This window comes from Odontesthes bonariensis, chromosome 4, assembly GCF_027942865.1.
Source record: "Odontesthes bonariensis isolate fOdoBon6 chromosome 4, fOdoBon6.hap1, whole genome shotgun sequence".
NCBI classification, from domain to species: Eukaryota; Metazoa; Chordata; class Actinopteri; order Atheriniformes; family Atherinopsidae; genus Odontesthes; species Odontesthes bonariensis.
Genome location: NC_134509.1, coordinates 32,388,991 through 32,404,853, shown reverse-complemented (window position 1 = coordinate 32,404,853; position 15,863 = coordinate 32,388,991). Strand labels below are relative to the sequence as shown.

The following is a 15,863-nucleotide window of genomic DNA, read 5'->3' as shown; positions in this document are numbered from 1 at the left end:
TTTGTGCACATGAATGGGACCATTGGTGGAATGGACCGAGCAACCAGGATGACCAGGAGATACGAACATGCCTGCTGAACCTTCGACTTCACCTTGATGAGGGTGGATTGCTCCTCACAGGTCAGCAGTGGGGTTAAAGTGTCTGACTCCGTTATCTGCCTAATCAAGTTCTATTGACACTACAATGGGGTTTTGCACAGAGATGCGGAGCATTTTAGTTGAGGGGACGAAAAGACGAGTGTCCACAGTGTAACTGATTAATTACAGGGAGACTGTGCGGGAGGTGCTGTAGTGCAGATTTATTTGGAGCAAATCCAAGTAAAATTGGCACAGAAAAGTAAAATGTGGATAGAGGAGGAAGAGGGAGGAGTAGTGACCTATATTGAATCCCCCCCATGCAAACAGTATAAATGACTTCAGTAGGAGTGATGCTTGAGCTGTTTAAATGGAGTGATATAAGTGGGGGGGTGATCACAGGGAAAAATACTGACTGATTGTTGACTTCTGATGTTAATCCATGATGGAGGCAGTAAGGGCATGTGCTGTATGTGTGTTCTGTGTGAGTGTATAGACAGAGCGGGAGGGAGTGTGTGTGTGTGTATGTGTGTGTGTGTGTGTGTGGGGGGGGGGGGGGAGTTAGAGACTGGCTTCCTCTTAGTTGTTCCACCTCTCAATCTGACAGCAGCAGTGTGTTTTTCCTCCTCGAGTGCGGTAGAATCCACCAGGTAAGAGAAGCGACTTCACACTCTGACATGATGTGACAGCGGCTTTACAACAATCGGTCGACGCGACTCTGCATGATAATTCGCCGAAGAGAGAAAAAGGGGAAAAAGTTAGAAGTTTAAGGAACACCCGGCGGCGCAGCTGCGTGCCTGCAGAGACGTGCAGGATTATAGAAGTTATTTAGAAGTCGCCAACTCAGCAGCAGTAATCTTTTCTTTTTTTTTTTTTCCAAAAGTCACTGGTACAGTAACAATGCCGTGCGCGTTCTCACGCGCCGGCTCACTGCCCGGCTTTGCGTGTGTTTTCAGTTGTGTAGCTCTGAGTGGTTTATCCGGATTGCAGCTGCGTGCCAAATTGATGCTCAGGCGCTGTTGACGTGGCTTCTTAAATGAATCTGCTGGATGTGTGTTGTGGTTGCCAGTATCAGCAGAGTGTGGTGTGCTCATTAGGCTGCTAGCTGCTCATGATCATGGATCGAGGTGTGCACACACCAAGGAGGGAGAGGGGTCTGATGGCCTGAGGGTCAGGGCAGGGGGGATGTTGAGAAAAAATTAATGATGGAACACATGGTTTCTGTAGGCCAAAGAAGGGAATGGTGTTTAGTCACTCATAATGTACTTTATACTACATTAGCTACAACTATTTCCTTTTTTGCCGGAGGTTACCTAACTTAAATATGTTTATTTGATGTTTCTTTATTCGGAAACTATTCTGTCTTGTTAAGTAGGCAACAATGGCTTAAATGGCTTGATGTTATATCGTAGCATGTTGCATTATCAAAAATTGCATCATGTGAAAATCTATTGTTTTGTTTACATATAAATTTATATAAATATATATATATATATATATATATATATATATATATATATATATATATATATATATGTGTATGTGTGTGTATGTGTGTTAACTTTTGTGTTACATCCAGTTATTAACACAATTTACTGAGATATTTGTCTCACTTCCTGGTTGGGTTTAGGGAATAATATTACTTGTTTAGGATTGGAAGTCAAAACTGTTTGTCTATAGTAAGAAAAAGATCATGTTTGGGGCCTTCGAAAATGGAACTTTGCTTTTTGCCTTGGTTTCATGTCATACCATATTAAAAGGAAATGTTGTCACTTCCTGGTTGGACATAGGCAATACCATATCTTGGTTAGGGTTATAGCTAAGAGCTACATTAGATATAGCTGGGACTGAATTTAGTTTTCAGTAGCTCTATGCAACCATCATTTTACACCACACATGCAGTTGCTTCCAATGACCACCAGATGTCTCATTTATTTTGAATTTGTGGTTATACCTGCTTGCATGAACAAATGAACCATGGGGACATTTTTGGGAGGAAGACAATGAGAAGTGTCTATAAAAGTCACTGTGGATGTCAGGAAAATGCACTCACATCAGCAAGAATAAAATAGCACATGCATTCTTTTTATCAATTTAACAAGAACCATCACAGTTAACTCCCAAAATCCCAAATCCCACTTTGTAACGTTTACCCCATTAACCATGTCAATTACAGTTATGATCCCCTGTTTATTCCAGTGGAGACTGCTGATTTCTGAATCACTGAGCTCAGTTTTGACTGATTACAATCAGCTTACATTATTGCAAGCAAGTCAACCACAAAACTACAACAAACGCTGTGGGAGCAACCAGACTTCGGCAGCTTCCCCGGTAAGGCGGAGACCAGAAGTGGCGCTGATTTCTATATGAGTGGGTTATGAATGATCTTGATTAACTACATGGAATCATGCAATTAATCTTAATTAACTACTCAGAAAATTGCAATTAACAGTGATTACAATTGTTTTATTGCTTGGCAGCACACTTTACCTTCCTCAGCAGTTTATCAGTGGCTACATCAGTACCTTTGTAGCTACAACCAGGAAGTGGCTCGGGTACCAGGCAGAAATCACAGACAGTCAGACGAGTGGATGTCATTTTCTTCCTTTTTGAACACTGTTTCTTTTTGTCTGTAGGCTGCATTCCAGTGATGTCAAATTTACTGTTGAGATAAACTACCCTACTGAGAAAAACTGTGGTAACCACAGTGCAAATATTCAGAAGCCTGTGGGATTCTTTGAAGTCTCCAAAATGTCATTTTTAGTATCAGTGCAGTAAATCCACAGTTAACAGCACTCCAAGAAGAAAAAAGTATTCAAATAATCACTTAGATTCCACATTAGCTCAATGTTCCAATGTAAGCACCTCCAAGCTGCACCGTTCATCCCGTCTTTATGGTATTCATTGCAAATCTGTAGCTTTAGTTTGAGTAATTTTAAAGGAATTGAAGCCATTTTGTTGTAGCAGGCACTGTTTTATCGATCAAAACTGTAGACTATGGATCAAAGCAAGTGAAAAATAAATGTGATACATTTGAACCAAACATTTTGTGGAAGTAAGCACTTCTGTGTTCTCTGATATCTGGCTCACTGCAGCAGAAATACACATTTTGGTAATAACTGTTAAAGTTGTATATTACTCTATTTCATTTTCTCATCGTCATGCTCCATCCATCATCTTGAATCCTGTTATTATCCATCCATCATTGTAAAAACCCCAGAGAATCGCTCTGTTATTCCTCTCATACGTCTTGTCCCTGTTTGTTTTCTTTCCTCGTTTTTCTCTGACATTTCATCTTGTTTTCATTTTCACTGTTTGCTTTTCAGACAACTGGTGTTACATATCAGTCTCTTAGATGAGGAGCAAATGTCATTCAACAGAAAGAACATCCTTTTGGCTCTGGTTCAAAAGCAAATCTCTCATCAGCTTTGTTTCTCAGAAGGTGGCAGCTAATGTCATCAAACAAATAAACGTCAAGTGGATGTGGTTGATGAATAAGGGTCACACCATCCCCATAAAATTGTTAGGAGTTAGTGTAAACCCAAAGAAAGATACAAGGGAGAAGTCTCTGACTGTCATTAGTCTTTTCAGCTGATTTGTAATAAGAGTTGCTGTACATAAATTAATTAGGCAACAAGTAAATATATGTACCTTTGATTTATTACTTTTGATACGCTGGTTTACAACAGTAAGAATGTCCTTCATTTGTTTGGAAAGATTGCTTTACATTTGAATAATAAATTACATCTAAGAATATCCAGTTAAAAACACAAGTGTACTTAGTCTTTTATAAACAATTTGGGGGCGGCCTAAAGAAACTGTTCTTACTGCTTATCACCTTTAAAGTTGATCGTCAGTACAAGTATAGACAACAACATTCCCTAAATTAAACTTAATGTAGTGACACCATCATCGTTACAGTCTATGCATTAAGCTTTTCTGCCATCTTTGTGTAGGTAAGGAGCAGGGCAAAGACAAAGTCACATAAATGTTATTGTTTTATTAAAACAGCTTTCAGCAGGGGTTATTCCACAGTAGGAAGTAGTTCCTATGAAAATTGTTCACACTATGCTCCATGCTCTATATCGGCTGAGATACACTTCAGCTTCCTGCAGAACTGAGCAGAACAAAGTATGTTTAGAGACTGAATAGTTGAATGTATGCGTTTTGATAAACGTAATTACTTGGGATTATTTGATCAACAAACATTGATGGTTTCAGAAACACTGACATCCCTGCTATACATAAAATCAAAGATCCTCTCATTGAGCCAACTGAATTATCTGGAGCTTATAAACTCAGTTATGTCAGCTGTTTAATTGTTTGATGAATTGTTTGTTATTATAGCTGATATGAACAAGCAAACTAAAGCTGCTGAATAGGAAGACAGCAATAAGAACTGTGGTGTAGTCAATCATACATCAGTCAGTCTGAAAGCTTAAAATAAGTTGCAACTACTTAACTTCAAACTCCCCATACTGGAAGAAGATCAAAGGAGCAGCTGTCAATAAAAGTGAAGAAGACCCACAGCCAAAGTCATAGATGACTGATAAGTCAAATGCTGAGAGAAGAATGGGAAATGTGTCCTTTTTCAATCTGTTTGCTATTATACAACATTAATTTATTATTTTTTTACACATATTTGGGCAAGAAAGTCCCTCAGTGTAAAAAAAAGATGTCCTCTTCCAGGGAGTCCCGGCATGAGCAACTTGAGAGACTTAAGGCATTTGAAACATTGGAGGGTCCTGCTCTCCCAGAAGTCATTATAGAGACATATGTATTTATGTTTATATTAAGAAACTTTGGGAAGAAGCATCAACAAGTACCACATGCTTAGTGTTTATTTACAGAGATGATGAATTCAATTTTTTGGTTATCTTGTATTATCTTTTTTAACTCCAAGTTTGTTTATTTGCTCATTCAATGGGTAGCTTTAATGTAAAGCACAACGTTCTTTCTTATAATTTGTGGATATTTTAGTTATAGAGAGCGGCGGCAGAGAAATTGTTGCCTTGTGGGTACGTGACAGAGGAACAGTGCTTACTAGAGAGGGTGCAGCGCACACATTTCCTCAGAAATGTTTGTGAAAGCATATCGGATGTATAATCCCTACTGATGTTTTTTGCATCAAAATGTTATTGACCACATTTAATGACCACATTTTCTCTCTTTCTCCAAGACCTCTGAATGTCAGAAGTTAATCTTTTTTTTTTTTTTAAATGAACTCTCTTTGCCTTGTTTTTGTTCCTTCCGTAGGTCGTTATAGCCATGCTGACAGCGTGTTTGAGGCTGCTGTTGTTCCTCCCCTTGGTTTGCTGCGTCCCCTCCCCCTCAAGATCTCCTTCCAGACTCTGCAGACGATGCTGCGACCATCAAGACCCTCAACCAGCCACAGCTCATTATCAAATGCCTGAAGTCAGAACTGTCATCAACATGACTATTCTCAAAGGTATCAGGAGCGTCAGTGCCTTCTGCTACTGTTGATTGCAAACTGTAGAGTTAACAAGCGCCAATTTATAGGTATATGTTAGCTACTCCACTTTTCAGCTCTTCTTATGATTCCTGAAGGAATTCACGAGGACCAACTTTTTATATATTTTTTTTTTATTTTTTGTTTCACAGGTAGTTTACACTTATAGTACAGTGTTTGCAGGGGATTTTGACAGTAATTTACTGAAATCTGTCACCCATGAATGTCCGTGACTAGCTCCATGTTGTGAGCTACATTTCCATGATCAGTGCTTCTGCTTATCCAGATGGCTGTGTGCCTGACAAAAGTAGTACTTAATCAAAAGAGCAATCATGCTAGAACAGAACTGCAAAGTGTAATTATGCATTGATGGTTAAGTGGAAATTAGACGAAAAAAAAAAAAAGGAAAAGGAAAGACTGCCATTGACAAGAAAATTAGATGCACCACTAATAGAAACAACCAGAAACCACTTAAAAATCAGTCTCTCTTTCACATCTTGTGAGCATAGAGCCTGAAGTGCTGGTAGATTTCACAACTTTCGACAGTGTCCGCCTCGGAACCCTGACAAGGATGGAGTGGGTATGGAAAATTAATGATCGAATAAATTACAGTATCTGCCATGGGAAAAGCATATGAATACATTCATTTATGTGAGCCATTAGGCAAAGAAGCCCAGAGGGGGGAAAAATACATTTTGCTATCTACAGAATTTATACAAGCACAAACAAGCCCATTTATACAAAGGCAGTCTGGCTCTGAGAGAAGCATATTACTTTGTCTGTATCAGCATAACTTACACTATATAGATCTCAATAAATGCCGAACAAGCTTGTATTTTTATTGCATTTGTTGTTAGAAGTCTTTTTGGCTTTGAATTCCAATGTATTGGACACAAAAATATCAGACATATATTTGTGACAGTGCTTGTGACACAGCAACAGTGAGGTCTCGGTTTGTTGTGTATAACAATTACTACTACAAGTCTTCTCCATTTACTTTTAAGAAATTTGAGTAAGTATAACCACTTCACTCACAGAATTAAAAGAAATGAAAAGGGCCTTTACACTTTTTTTAATCTGTACACCTTTTTTTTAATTCTGTGACTAATGCAATAGGCACAAACTTACTTGAACAAAGCTGGGCTGTTAGTCTAGCTGTGGCAGCTGGGCATAAATGGGGTAGTGATACATATCAATTAACCAGACATTCTAACTTAAGGCCTGCTGTGAGTAAAGAGAACCCAGCTACATTGCAATGAAAAAAAAAATGTGTACTCAGACCAGCAAAATTCCTCAGTTGGTTGTCCTAGAAACTCTGTGGACCCATGAAGACATCTGCTTAATACACTTGGCCGATTCAACTCATTCTGGTCACAGCCAAATCAGTCAGCGACAGGTTGTCCGAGGTAATGTTACTGGTCAGGCTGCAAAGAAGGTCAATGTAGAACATGTGTGTGTTGTGATTAATTGTTTTCGTAGGTTTGCCTTGCATTATTGTGAATGTATAAGCCTGGAGGAATCAGCGGTGTCCCAGTGTAAAAGGCTTTAAAAAAGACAGGGATTTCCAACAAGTGCACAATCACAGCCAGAGAAAAGCATTTGTGGGAACACATGTAACCGAAATCAGATGCTGAGCAGGCAACTGAACCAAAGCCGTATTGGCCCTTCGATAACTGAACATGCCAAGTCTGTTCTGACCTAAGATCAACCCCTAAATCAGTTCAGCAGCTGAGCCACAAAAGAGGAATAGAAATCATTCTCTCTTGACTCTCTTACACACACACACACACACTTGCCTACATAGTTTTACAGTTTTATAGAGGGGCTGTAATACATAAAATAAATTGTGGTGCTTAAACATTCTCAAAAGAGCAAAAATAGTTGCAGTGAGTTAATGTGGATTGTGTGTGTTATTGTGGCCACTTTTAAAATAGCCACATATTTTCCTGCTGATTTAGTTGTGCAGGTAATTGGTAGCTGGAACCAGAGGCTGGGCCAGGGTGTTTCCAGAGTTAAGCGAATGAAACGCAGTCCAAGGGCCAGAGCATGGAATGGAGGCTGCGGCTTCTTGGGCATAATATTAGAGGACTGTGGCTGAAGTTGGAGCAGGAGGAAATGTAGGAGCAGTAGATGTGAGAACTTGATTGTTGATTTGGTTGAGTGCTGTTCCAACTCCTGTGTATTTATAATCGGGAGGTTAGGGGGATGAAAGGGTGACAGAGTCGTTTAAAACTAAATCTGCATGTGTTTTGGACTCTGCAGTGACATTTACAAGATTTGAAGTCCTTTTTTACACAGTGTTAAGAATGTTCAGGAGGTCCATTATGGCTGAAAAACATTTTAGATGAAAGGCAAAATCATAAAAAAAAATTCCCTCTTTTATACTAGTAAATATGTTTATTGGACGTGTTCTCTGGATCTCAGAATGAATGTTCTAGATTCTTAAGATTTCAACTGTTAGGAAAATATGCAACAATAAGATCAGTAGAAGAATCGTCCCAGTTTTTTTTAGATATACTCCTGAAATTTACCGGCCATCTTAACAACAGGTACAGATTTATAGATGCTGTTGGAAAGCTACAATTCTGGATCTATCGGGATGATTTTGACGTATTTCTTTACCACAGCCACTGTAGAAACATGTCATCCCTCAACGAAAAGTGTCTCCAACTGTGAAGCGTTTGCTCTTACAGCTTCTTTTTAATCTGTTTGAAGCACATGTTTCGGGTAGAAGCCACACTGTCTTCATTGTAAAAAAAATAAATAAATGAAAAGCCAGTAATAGATGTATGATCACAGGTCCAAAAAAGTTTTAAATGTTGGCAAAATGATAGTTGCTGACAAATATTGTAATGGGCATTGCCAGGAACTACACAGCTCGTTGTGTTGGACTTGAAACAACCCAACCTGTCAAAGTTCACACACTACACTTGGACATCTATGTTTTAATCAGTGTACTTGATAGAGGTGTACTGTCAGAATGATTCATATTAAGATACTGTGATTTATTTTTGTGTGGAATACATTTGTATTCATGAAAGTGTGTAGCTTAGCACTCGTGTTCTGATAAATGCAGCCCTACTTTCATGTTTTTTACATGTGTATGTGCCACTGCCTCATATAAAGGAGAAACTTCATACAGTCACAGACTGTGATCATAATCCAGAAATGGCTCACATTTGTCAGACACACGTGTCTTACCTACTTCTGTGAGAATGTGTAGTCTTGAAGTCCACAATTAGCACTAATATTTCAACAAAATAGCACTCTTTCAAATTTATTGCCATTTCTGGACTTAATAATCACTATGACAGACAAAGAAAAGGCTCAGTATTGTTGTGTGCATGGATAAATTAACGGTGTCTTCTGATTGGTTGTTTACCCAGGAAGCGCTAACTTGTTTTTTCCTGGTATCTTCCATAGACATGCAGAATCCCTTTTAAGCTTGAGGTCTGTCTATCTGCACCCCTCAACTGTGTTTTCATCGTGTCCCTCCAGGTGATAAAGGAGACAGAGGAGACAAGGGCACTCCTGGAAAACCAGGTCTGGAAGGCTCTGCTGGCTTCCGAGGACCGATGGGCCCTAAAGGCAGCAAAGGCCAGGCAGGTGCCCCTGGAGATCCTTGCAAGATCCCTCATTCTTCCTTCTCTGTGGGGCGTCGCAAGTCTCTGCACAGCCTGGACTACTACCAAGCACTGGTGTTTGACACCGTGTTCGTCAACATCTATGAGCACTTCAACATGTTTAAAGGCAAGTTCTACTGCTACGTGCCCGGAATCTACTTCTTCAACATCAACATCCATACTTGGAACTTTAAGGAGACGTACCTCCACCTGATGCACAATGACAAGGAGCAAGCAATCCTTTATGCTCAGCCTAGCGAGAGATCTATCATGCAGAGTCAGAGTATCATGCTGGATCTGGCTCTGAATGATGAGGTCTGGGTTCGGCTCTACAAAAGGGAGAGGGAGAACGCTATTTACAGTGATGATGTAGATGTTTACATCACCTTCAATGGATATCTGGTGGCACCTAGCATCCAGTGAAAGTTTGAGAGAGGGAAAAATTAAACGATTGGCAGAATGTTAGCAAAATGTTTTTGTTTTTTTTAAATACTTCCTTTGCACAAGAAATAAAATTTTGTACAACTTAAATAGTTTTTTCTTCTACTGAACTGCGCTGCTGCTCCCTCTTGGGTCAGTCCTTCCATCAACATCATAGAAAATCACAGGTTGTGTTACTTATCAGGAATCAGAAAATCTGTGCATCTGTGAGTAGCTGTCAGACCGAATTGCATTTAGACAGACTTCTGTCACACCTTTTAATAAATTCTTCCATTGTGCCTTTCACAGGGAAGACTTGAAGAGGCCAGTTCATCCAAATTACAAACAAAACACTGTCCCACTCACACCTGATGACGGGTAGCCATGCGGAAGCGGAAAACTTTTTTCTTTTGAGCATAGAGATCCACCAGTTGGTTACAATAATGTAGATAGTTTATGCTTCTGGGGGCAAACTGAAAATGTCAGCTCCTATCACATCATATCCCCAGAGCCACAAAGATGAGTCGAGGTCTCCATGTTGAAATTAGATTCAGTTTGTAGATGTGTGTTTGTCACTATGTTTCACATCCGAGAACCAAATAGACCTTATTTCTGAAAATTATTATTTCGAAATATAAATAGACAAAATACTTCCTAGGCAAGGCAAGGCAATTTTATTTGTAGAGCACAATTCGTATACAAGGCAGTTCAAAGTGCTTTACAGCTACATAAAATCACAAGAAATCATTCCAAAAAACCCATAAAAAATAATCATTAATTAATTAATTTAAAAGTGAAGAGTGCAGATAAAATACTTCATTATGCACAGCTAAATAGAACTGTTTTCAGCCCGATTTTAAACATTGTCAGAGTTGAGGCCTGTCTCACATCTTCTGGAAGACTGTTCCAGATGTTAGGGACATAAAACTGAAACGCAGCCTCACCTTGCTTAGTCCTGACTCTGGGCACTAGCAGGAGACCCCTCCCTGAGGCTCTCAGAGCCCGAGTTGGTTCATATGGCTCTAACATGTCAGAGATGTACTTTGGCGCTTGACCATGAAGAGACTTGTACACAAGCAGAGCTGTTTTAAAGTCTATTCTCTGAGCGACAGGAAGCCAGTGCAGAGACCTGAGCACTGGATTAATACGGTCGTATTTCCTGGTTCTAGTCAGGACTCGAGCAGCAGCGTTCTGGATGTACTGCAGCTGTCTTACAGCCCGTTTAGAGAGCCCAGTGAGCAGGCCGTTACAGTAGTCTAACCTGCTGGAGACAAACGCATGGATTGGTCTTTCTAAGTCTGGTTTTGACACTATTCCTTTGATTCTGGCATATTTAGATGGTAAAAAGCTGCTGATGTTACTGATTTAATGTGGCTGCTAAAGTTCAGGTCTGAGTCCAATATTACCCCGAGATTTCTAACTTAATTATTAGGTTTTAGAGAGAGAGTCTCAAGGTGACTGATAACACTTTCTCTTTGTTTCTGTGGGCCACAGACAATGATTTCAGTTTCAATGAGTTTAGCTGGAGAAAATTGTTTTGCATCCACACACTGACCTGTTCAATGCAGTGACACAATGTATCTACAGGCCCGTATTCTCCTGCCATCAGTGACACGTAGATCTGAGTGTCATCTGCATAATTGTGGTAGGACACGTTATAGCTACATATTAGCTGGCCTAATGGAAGCATGTACAGATTGAACAATAGGGGTCCCAGGATTGACCCCTGGGGAACCCCACAGGTCATAGCCATTTGGTCTGAGACACAGTTACCAATTTCAACAAAATACCTCCTGTCCTCGAGATAGGACATGAGTTTCCAGGAAATTACTATCGTATTCTTGTTCTTTAACTGAACCAGGATGCTGTTTGGGTGCACGATTTGTATAACCTCTAATTATCATCGAGTGTGTTTGGAAGAGCCCTGTGAAAATCCCCTCAGTTTTGGCATCCGTCTTTAATGGTGGCAGTTTTGTTGAAGGGGATCTTCCACATTTTGTCTCTGTCAGACATGTTAAACGCTCATGGGGCCAGGTTGTGAAGACCGTTACTGTTAGTCTCTTGGAAGTGTGAGGATGGTGTCCCATCCCGTTAAACATCATTTGAAGAAAGTGGTTTGACTCAAATGTCAAACTTTCGCTCAGAGCTGTTGTGATGCTGATGGTAAGAGACTTCTGCTGGTCACCCAGTTCGCTCTCAATGTACTGCAGACACGTCAAGTTTAATATTATGCTCGAAAAGATGCACACCTCACAGTGTCCGCTGTTTCTTCACATTTGTACTGCTCCTAAAGTGCAATTGTGTCTGCCTTTTAAATCTCTTATAATGCATGTCATAACCAAGCTAAAAATAATGAAATTAAGTGGAAATTCAGTTTGAAGTGCTCGGTCCATAAAAACAAACAGAAAAAAATTGCATTTAAAAGCTTGACAACAGTACTTCATTTTTTAAACAATTATACTGTCCTGAAAAATGAATAATTTGTTTTACATGAAGGTATGCAAGAAAACAAAAACAAAGAAAATTTGGAGCCTTATGAAGAAGACTTATATTCACACTGAGCATGCAAACATTTCTGCATTTTAATTAAGACGTGTTTGAAATAATTGATATCTTTATTCAGTGAGTTTAGGCTGTGCAATGTTTTGGGACCACGTTAGCATTGTATCTATTACAACAGAGGGAGACAGGCATTGTAAAGTAAAATATGAACACTTGAGCAATGTCATTGTTACTTTCTCTCTTATCCCGATTTACTGAATTATTCCACAGAAAAGACTATTGGAACGCTTCACAAAGACTGGCCCCACACAAACAGACAAAGACCTGCCCAGAGTGTATTTTCCAAAAAAAATGGAAGTTACACAAGCCTTACAAAAGCCATTTCATCTGCATACATCTCTTTTTTCATTCTTTTCTTTCGTTGTTATTGTAATTTTGGATAACTGGCCGTTTGAAAACATCCCTGCATATCTAAATGAATCATAAAGGTGCTGTTTTATCAAGTGCAACAAAGAATCAGGGTTTTGAAAAATAATTAATAGTGTGTATTCTTAAAGAGACAACAAACTGTAGAGCAGTTATTGTAAATAGTTGTATATTGGTTGTCTTTAATAGCCTCAAATTTGTCACGACTTTGTTGTTTGGGTTGGACTGCGTAGGTGTGTGTTCACATTTGAAAACAATTTTCCTCTTCACTTGTGGAGTCACTTTGTGTTCTGTACCACTGAGCTGCAATAGGGACACTTGATTTCAAGAAATGGAAAGTTGTCATAACCTCACATGAAATCAAGAGCATCTATTTTCTGTGCAAAAAAAAAAAAATAAAGCACTTTTTTAAACCACTGAGCACATGCAAATTTTATTGCATTCCACATTTCTGAGGAAAAAAATCTCTCTCACCCAACTAATTCTTTGCAAATGACACCATCCAGCGTAGATCTTGGCTCACAGTGATGTCATTCAAGGCCATGTGGGAAATGGTATTTCAACTTTGACTTGGCCAGTTTTCTAAAAAGGACATCTCAAACTCCCAGAGACTGAGGATGAGTCCGCAGCATGCCAACTCCATCTGTTGGGCCATATCTCTCCCATTAGCTTTAATGCCATCCTGAGGGAGGCTTTGCTCGAGGAAAGGCAGACTGCGGCACTGTAAATACTTTAAGCCTTCAGAGGAGATCTGTAAAGCTCTATTGGGAAACAAAGCAAGGCAACCTTCGTGGTTTATCAGCCCAGAATAGTGGAGGCTGTTCCAACATGCACAACGGAAGAGCTGCGAGTTAAAATGAACACTCAAAGTGTATAATTTGGCCTAGTTTTTGGTGTTTAGGAAAGTTTGAGCAGATGGCAAAATACCCCCACATATCAATTGTAATTAGATCCAACAGTGGATTCCTAAATACTTGAAAAGACTGCATTTAGTAAACAGGAGTAACATAAGAGGCCGATTTGTGTTCCGCCAAAATAATTTCTTTGGCAAAATAAATGACAAAAAAAAAAAAAGCTGTATGGAAAAATAAAACATAACATTCAGTTAAGTGAAGATCTCTCTCCAGGAGGACGATATATCATTATCCAATTCTGTGATAAGGAGAGAATTTCACCAGAGCAAAAAGTAAACAAAGTACATCATTAAGCCTCAAGTATGGAGAAGCCAGATTAGTATTTGCCGACCAAAACTGACAATACTTCTTTGGTAGGTTAAACTAAGGTCAGTTTGTACCAGAGTGGCAGGCTGATAAATATATGGAAAAAACTTGGCATGTCTCATGATCTAAAGCGCACACTATCATCATCATCATGTGGTGGTATTGACATCCATGGTATCAAGTGATATGGGGTCTCTAATGTGTACTGAAACTATGGCAGAAGCAGTCGTATTCATTTTTGCACAGTGCAGGGATTTACTGTCTGCTGAGATTCTGAAAAAAGTTGATGGGATGCATATGAGCAATAACCCACAACAAGGGGAATATTCTTCAGTGGCCGACTCAATAATCTGGTGTCAACCTGGTCAGGCTGCAGAAGATGGAAAAATCAGAAAGATCCACAAACTGCTGCTGAAGGGTTTGACAAAGGATCACACAGGAGGAAACCCAACCTTTGCTGATGTCTTTGGATTCCAGACTTAAAGTAATTACCTGCAAATCATTCTCAACAGAAAAATATATGTATTTATTTTACCGTTGATTTGTCTCAGTAACTTTCAGTCCCTTAAAAAGTGGATTTTCCTTATCAAAAAGTTTTAATTCCAAACAATTTGGATGTGAATATCCTTAAATCAGACCAGAAAGTCTGAACTTTTAACCAGCATTTTTACAGCTATATCCTTGATAATCATTGGCAAACAAGTAGAATGATAAAAAAATGTGTCATAAGCCAACTATTTCTGGAACTAATCGAAGTCGAACCAAGGGCTTGCTGTTTTGGCCTCTCTATTCCAGCAGTTTGAGCCACAGTCTTTAACGACACCAAAAAAGAAATGCGATTTGTCAACAAATGCAGTATTCTTCTCTGCAAGAGGACAGTACACCCTTGGGATCAGTAACTATTCGTGCCCCATGCCAAAATTAACGAAATAAGTATTTAACATGAATGATGACTTTTCCGTGCAAAATTCCTTCATTTGCAAGATGCTTGAGAATTTTCTTGTATTTACTGCTAGCCCACTCACTTTGCTTTCACTCATAAATAGTTTTAATTAGAATTAAGACATGGCTCAGTTAAAATAGCACAAAATATACGGTATGGGGTGGAAAAATAAACATCCCATCATGTCATATGGACTTGCCCTGCAGAAAGAAGCAGCCTAGGGATACGTTGCCATCTCAACATTTTACAGTCATGGACTGCATTTTTATTCTACATTTTGGCGAGGAGGCTTAATGTCTGCATTGCTCATACACAGGTATCACTGGGCTGGTCAAAGCAATGACTGCGAGCTTCCCAGGGGGAAAAGTAATCCATCTAGAAATTTTTCCCAACCATGTTTTACAGTTGGTTTGACGTTCCTCTCTTGTAAAGATGTCTTGGTCTGTAACAAACGCATCTACTGTCACTGCAGCCGAACAGCTGTCTTTGATTTGTCTGTCCAGAGAATATTATTTCTAAAGGAAAGGCCGTCACCTTCATGTTTGTTGGGAGAAAACTAGTTCTGCTCTAATGTTGTTTTTGGACAGATTAGACTTTTTCCTGGCACGTGTTCCGTGCATATCCAATTACTACAAGCTAGTTTTTGTAGCTGAAAGACTTTCATAAAGAACCTGTTATGAAATTTAGGGATTCTTGGGGACTTCATCCCAATGCTCAGCTTTTGACCTGAACTTAGTAGGGCAGCCTGTTCTTGACAAATTGGCTGTCATTTGAAATCTGTATCACTTGTTGGTGATTTTTCTTGTAATATAATTCATAGTGGACCATTTATTTTAACAGTTGTAGTTTTGACTTCTCTATATTAGCAAAAGGCCTTTGAGTGTTCTTTTGATGCTAGCATGTCAACATGCACAGATGACCTTACGGTCAACCTGTAAGGATTAGGTTGTTCTAATCAATTGCATCTATTATTAAACCCCTTACTGTAAGGATACGAAAGTGTGAAAAAATTAAGGACATATGCACAGCATTAACAGATGTTTCATTGAATTTTTAATTTGATTAGATTTTTTTAAACTTTTTTTTATAATTAGTCTAGTTAAAAACTGACTTGATGCCGTTTGGTTTATTATTTTATAAGTGGAGCAGTTTTCTGTCTCCACATTCCCATTGCCTAAGGATCA

At 39.2% G+C, this 15,863-nt stretch overlaps 1 protein-coding gene across 1 annotated transcript; it reads left to right on the top strand.

The window, feature by feature from the left end:
* The first annotated feature begins 655 nt into the window (after positions 1-655).
* Positions 656-12,936, top strand: c1qtnf6b (C1q and TNF related 6b). Its single transcript, XM_075463989.1, has 3 exons — positions 656-725; positions 5,332-5,524; positions 9,044-12,936. The coding sequence occupies exons 2-3, from the start codon at positions 5,344-5,346 to the stop codon at positions 9,589-9,591; spliced, it is 729 nt and encodes a 242-aa protein (XP_075320104.1). The 5' UTR covers positions 656-725; positions 5,332-5,343; the 3' UTR covers positions 9,592-12,936.
* Positions 12,937-15,863: the final 2,927 nt, after the last annotated feature.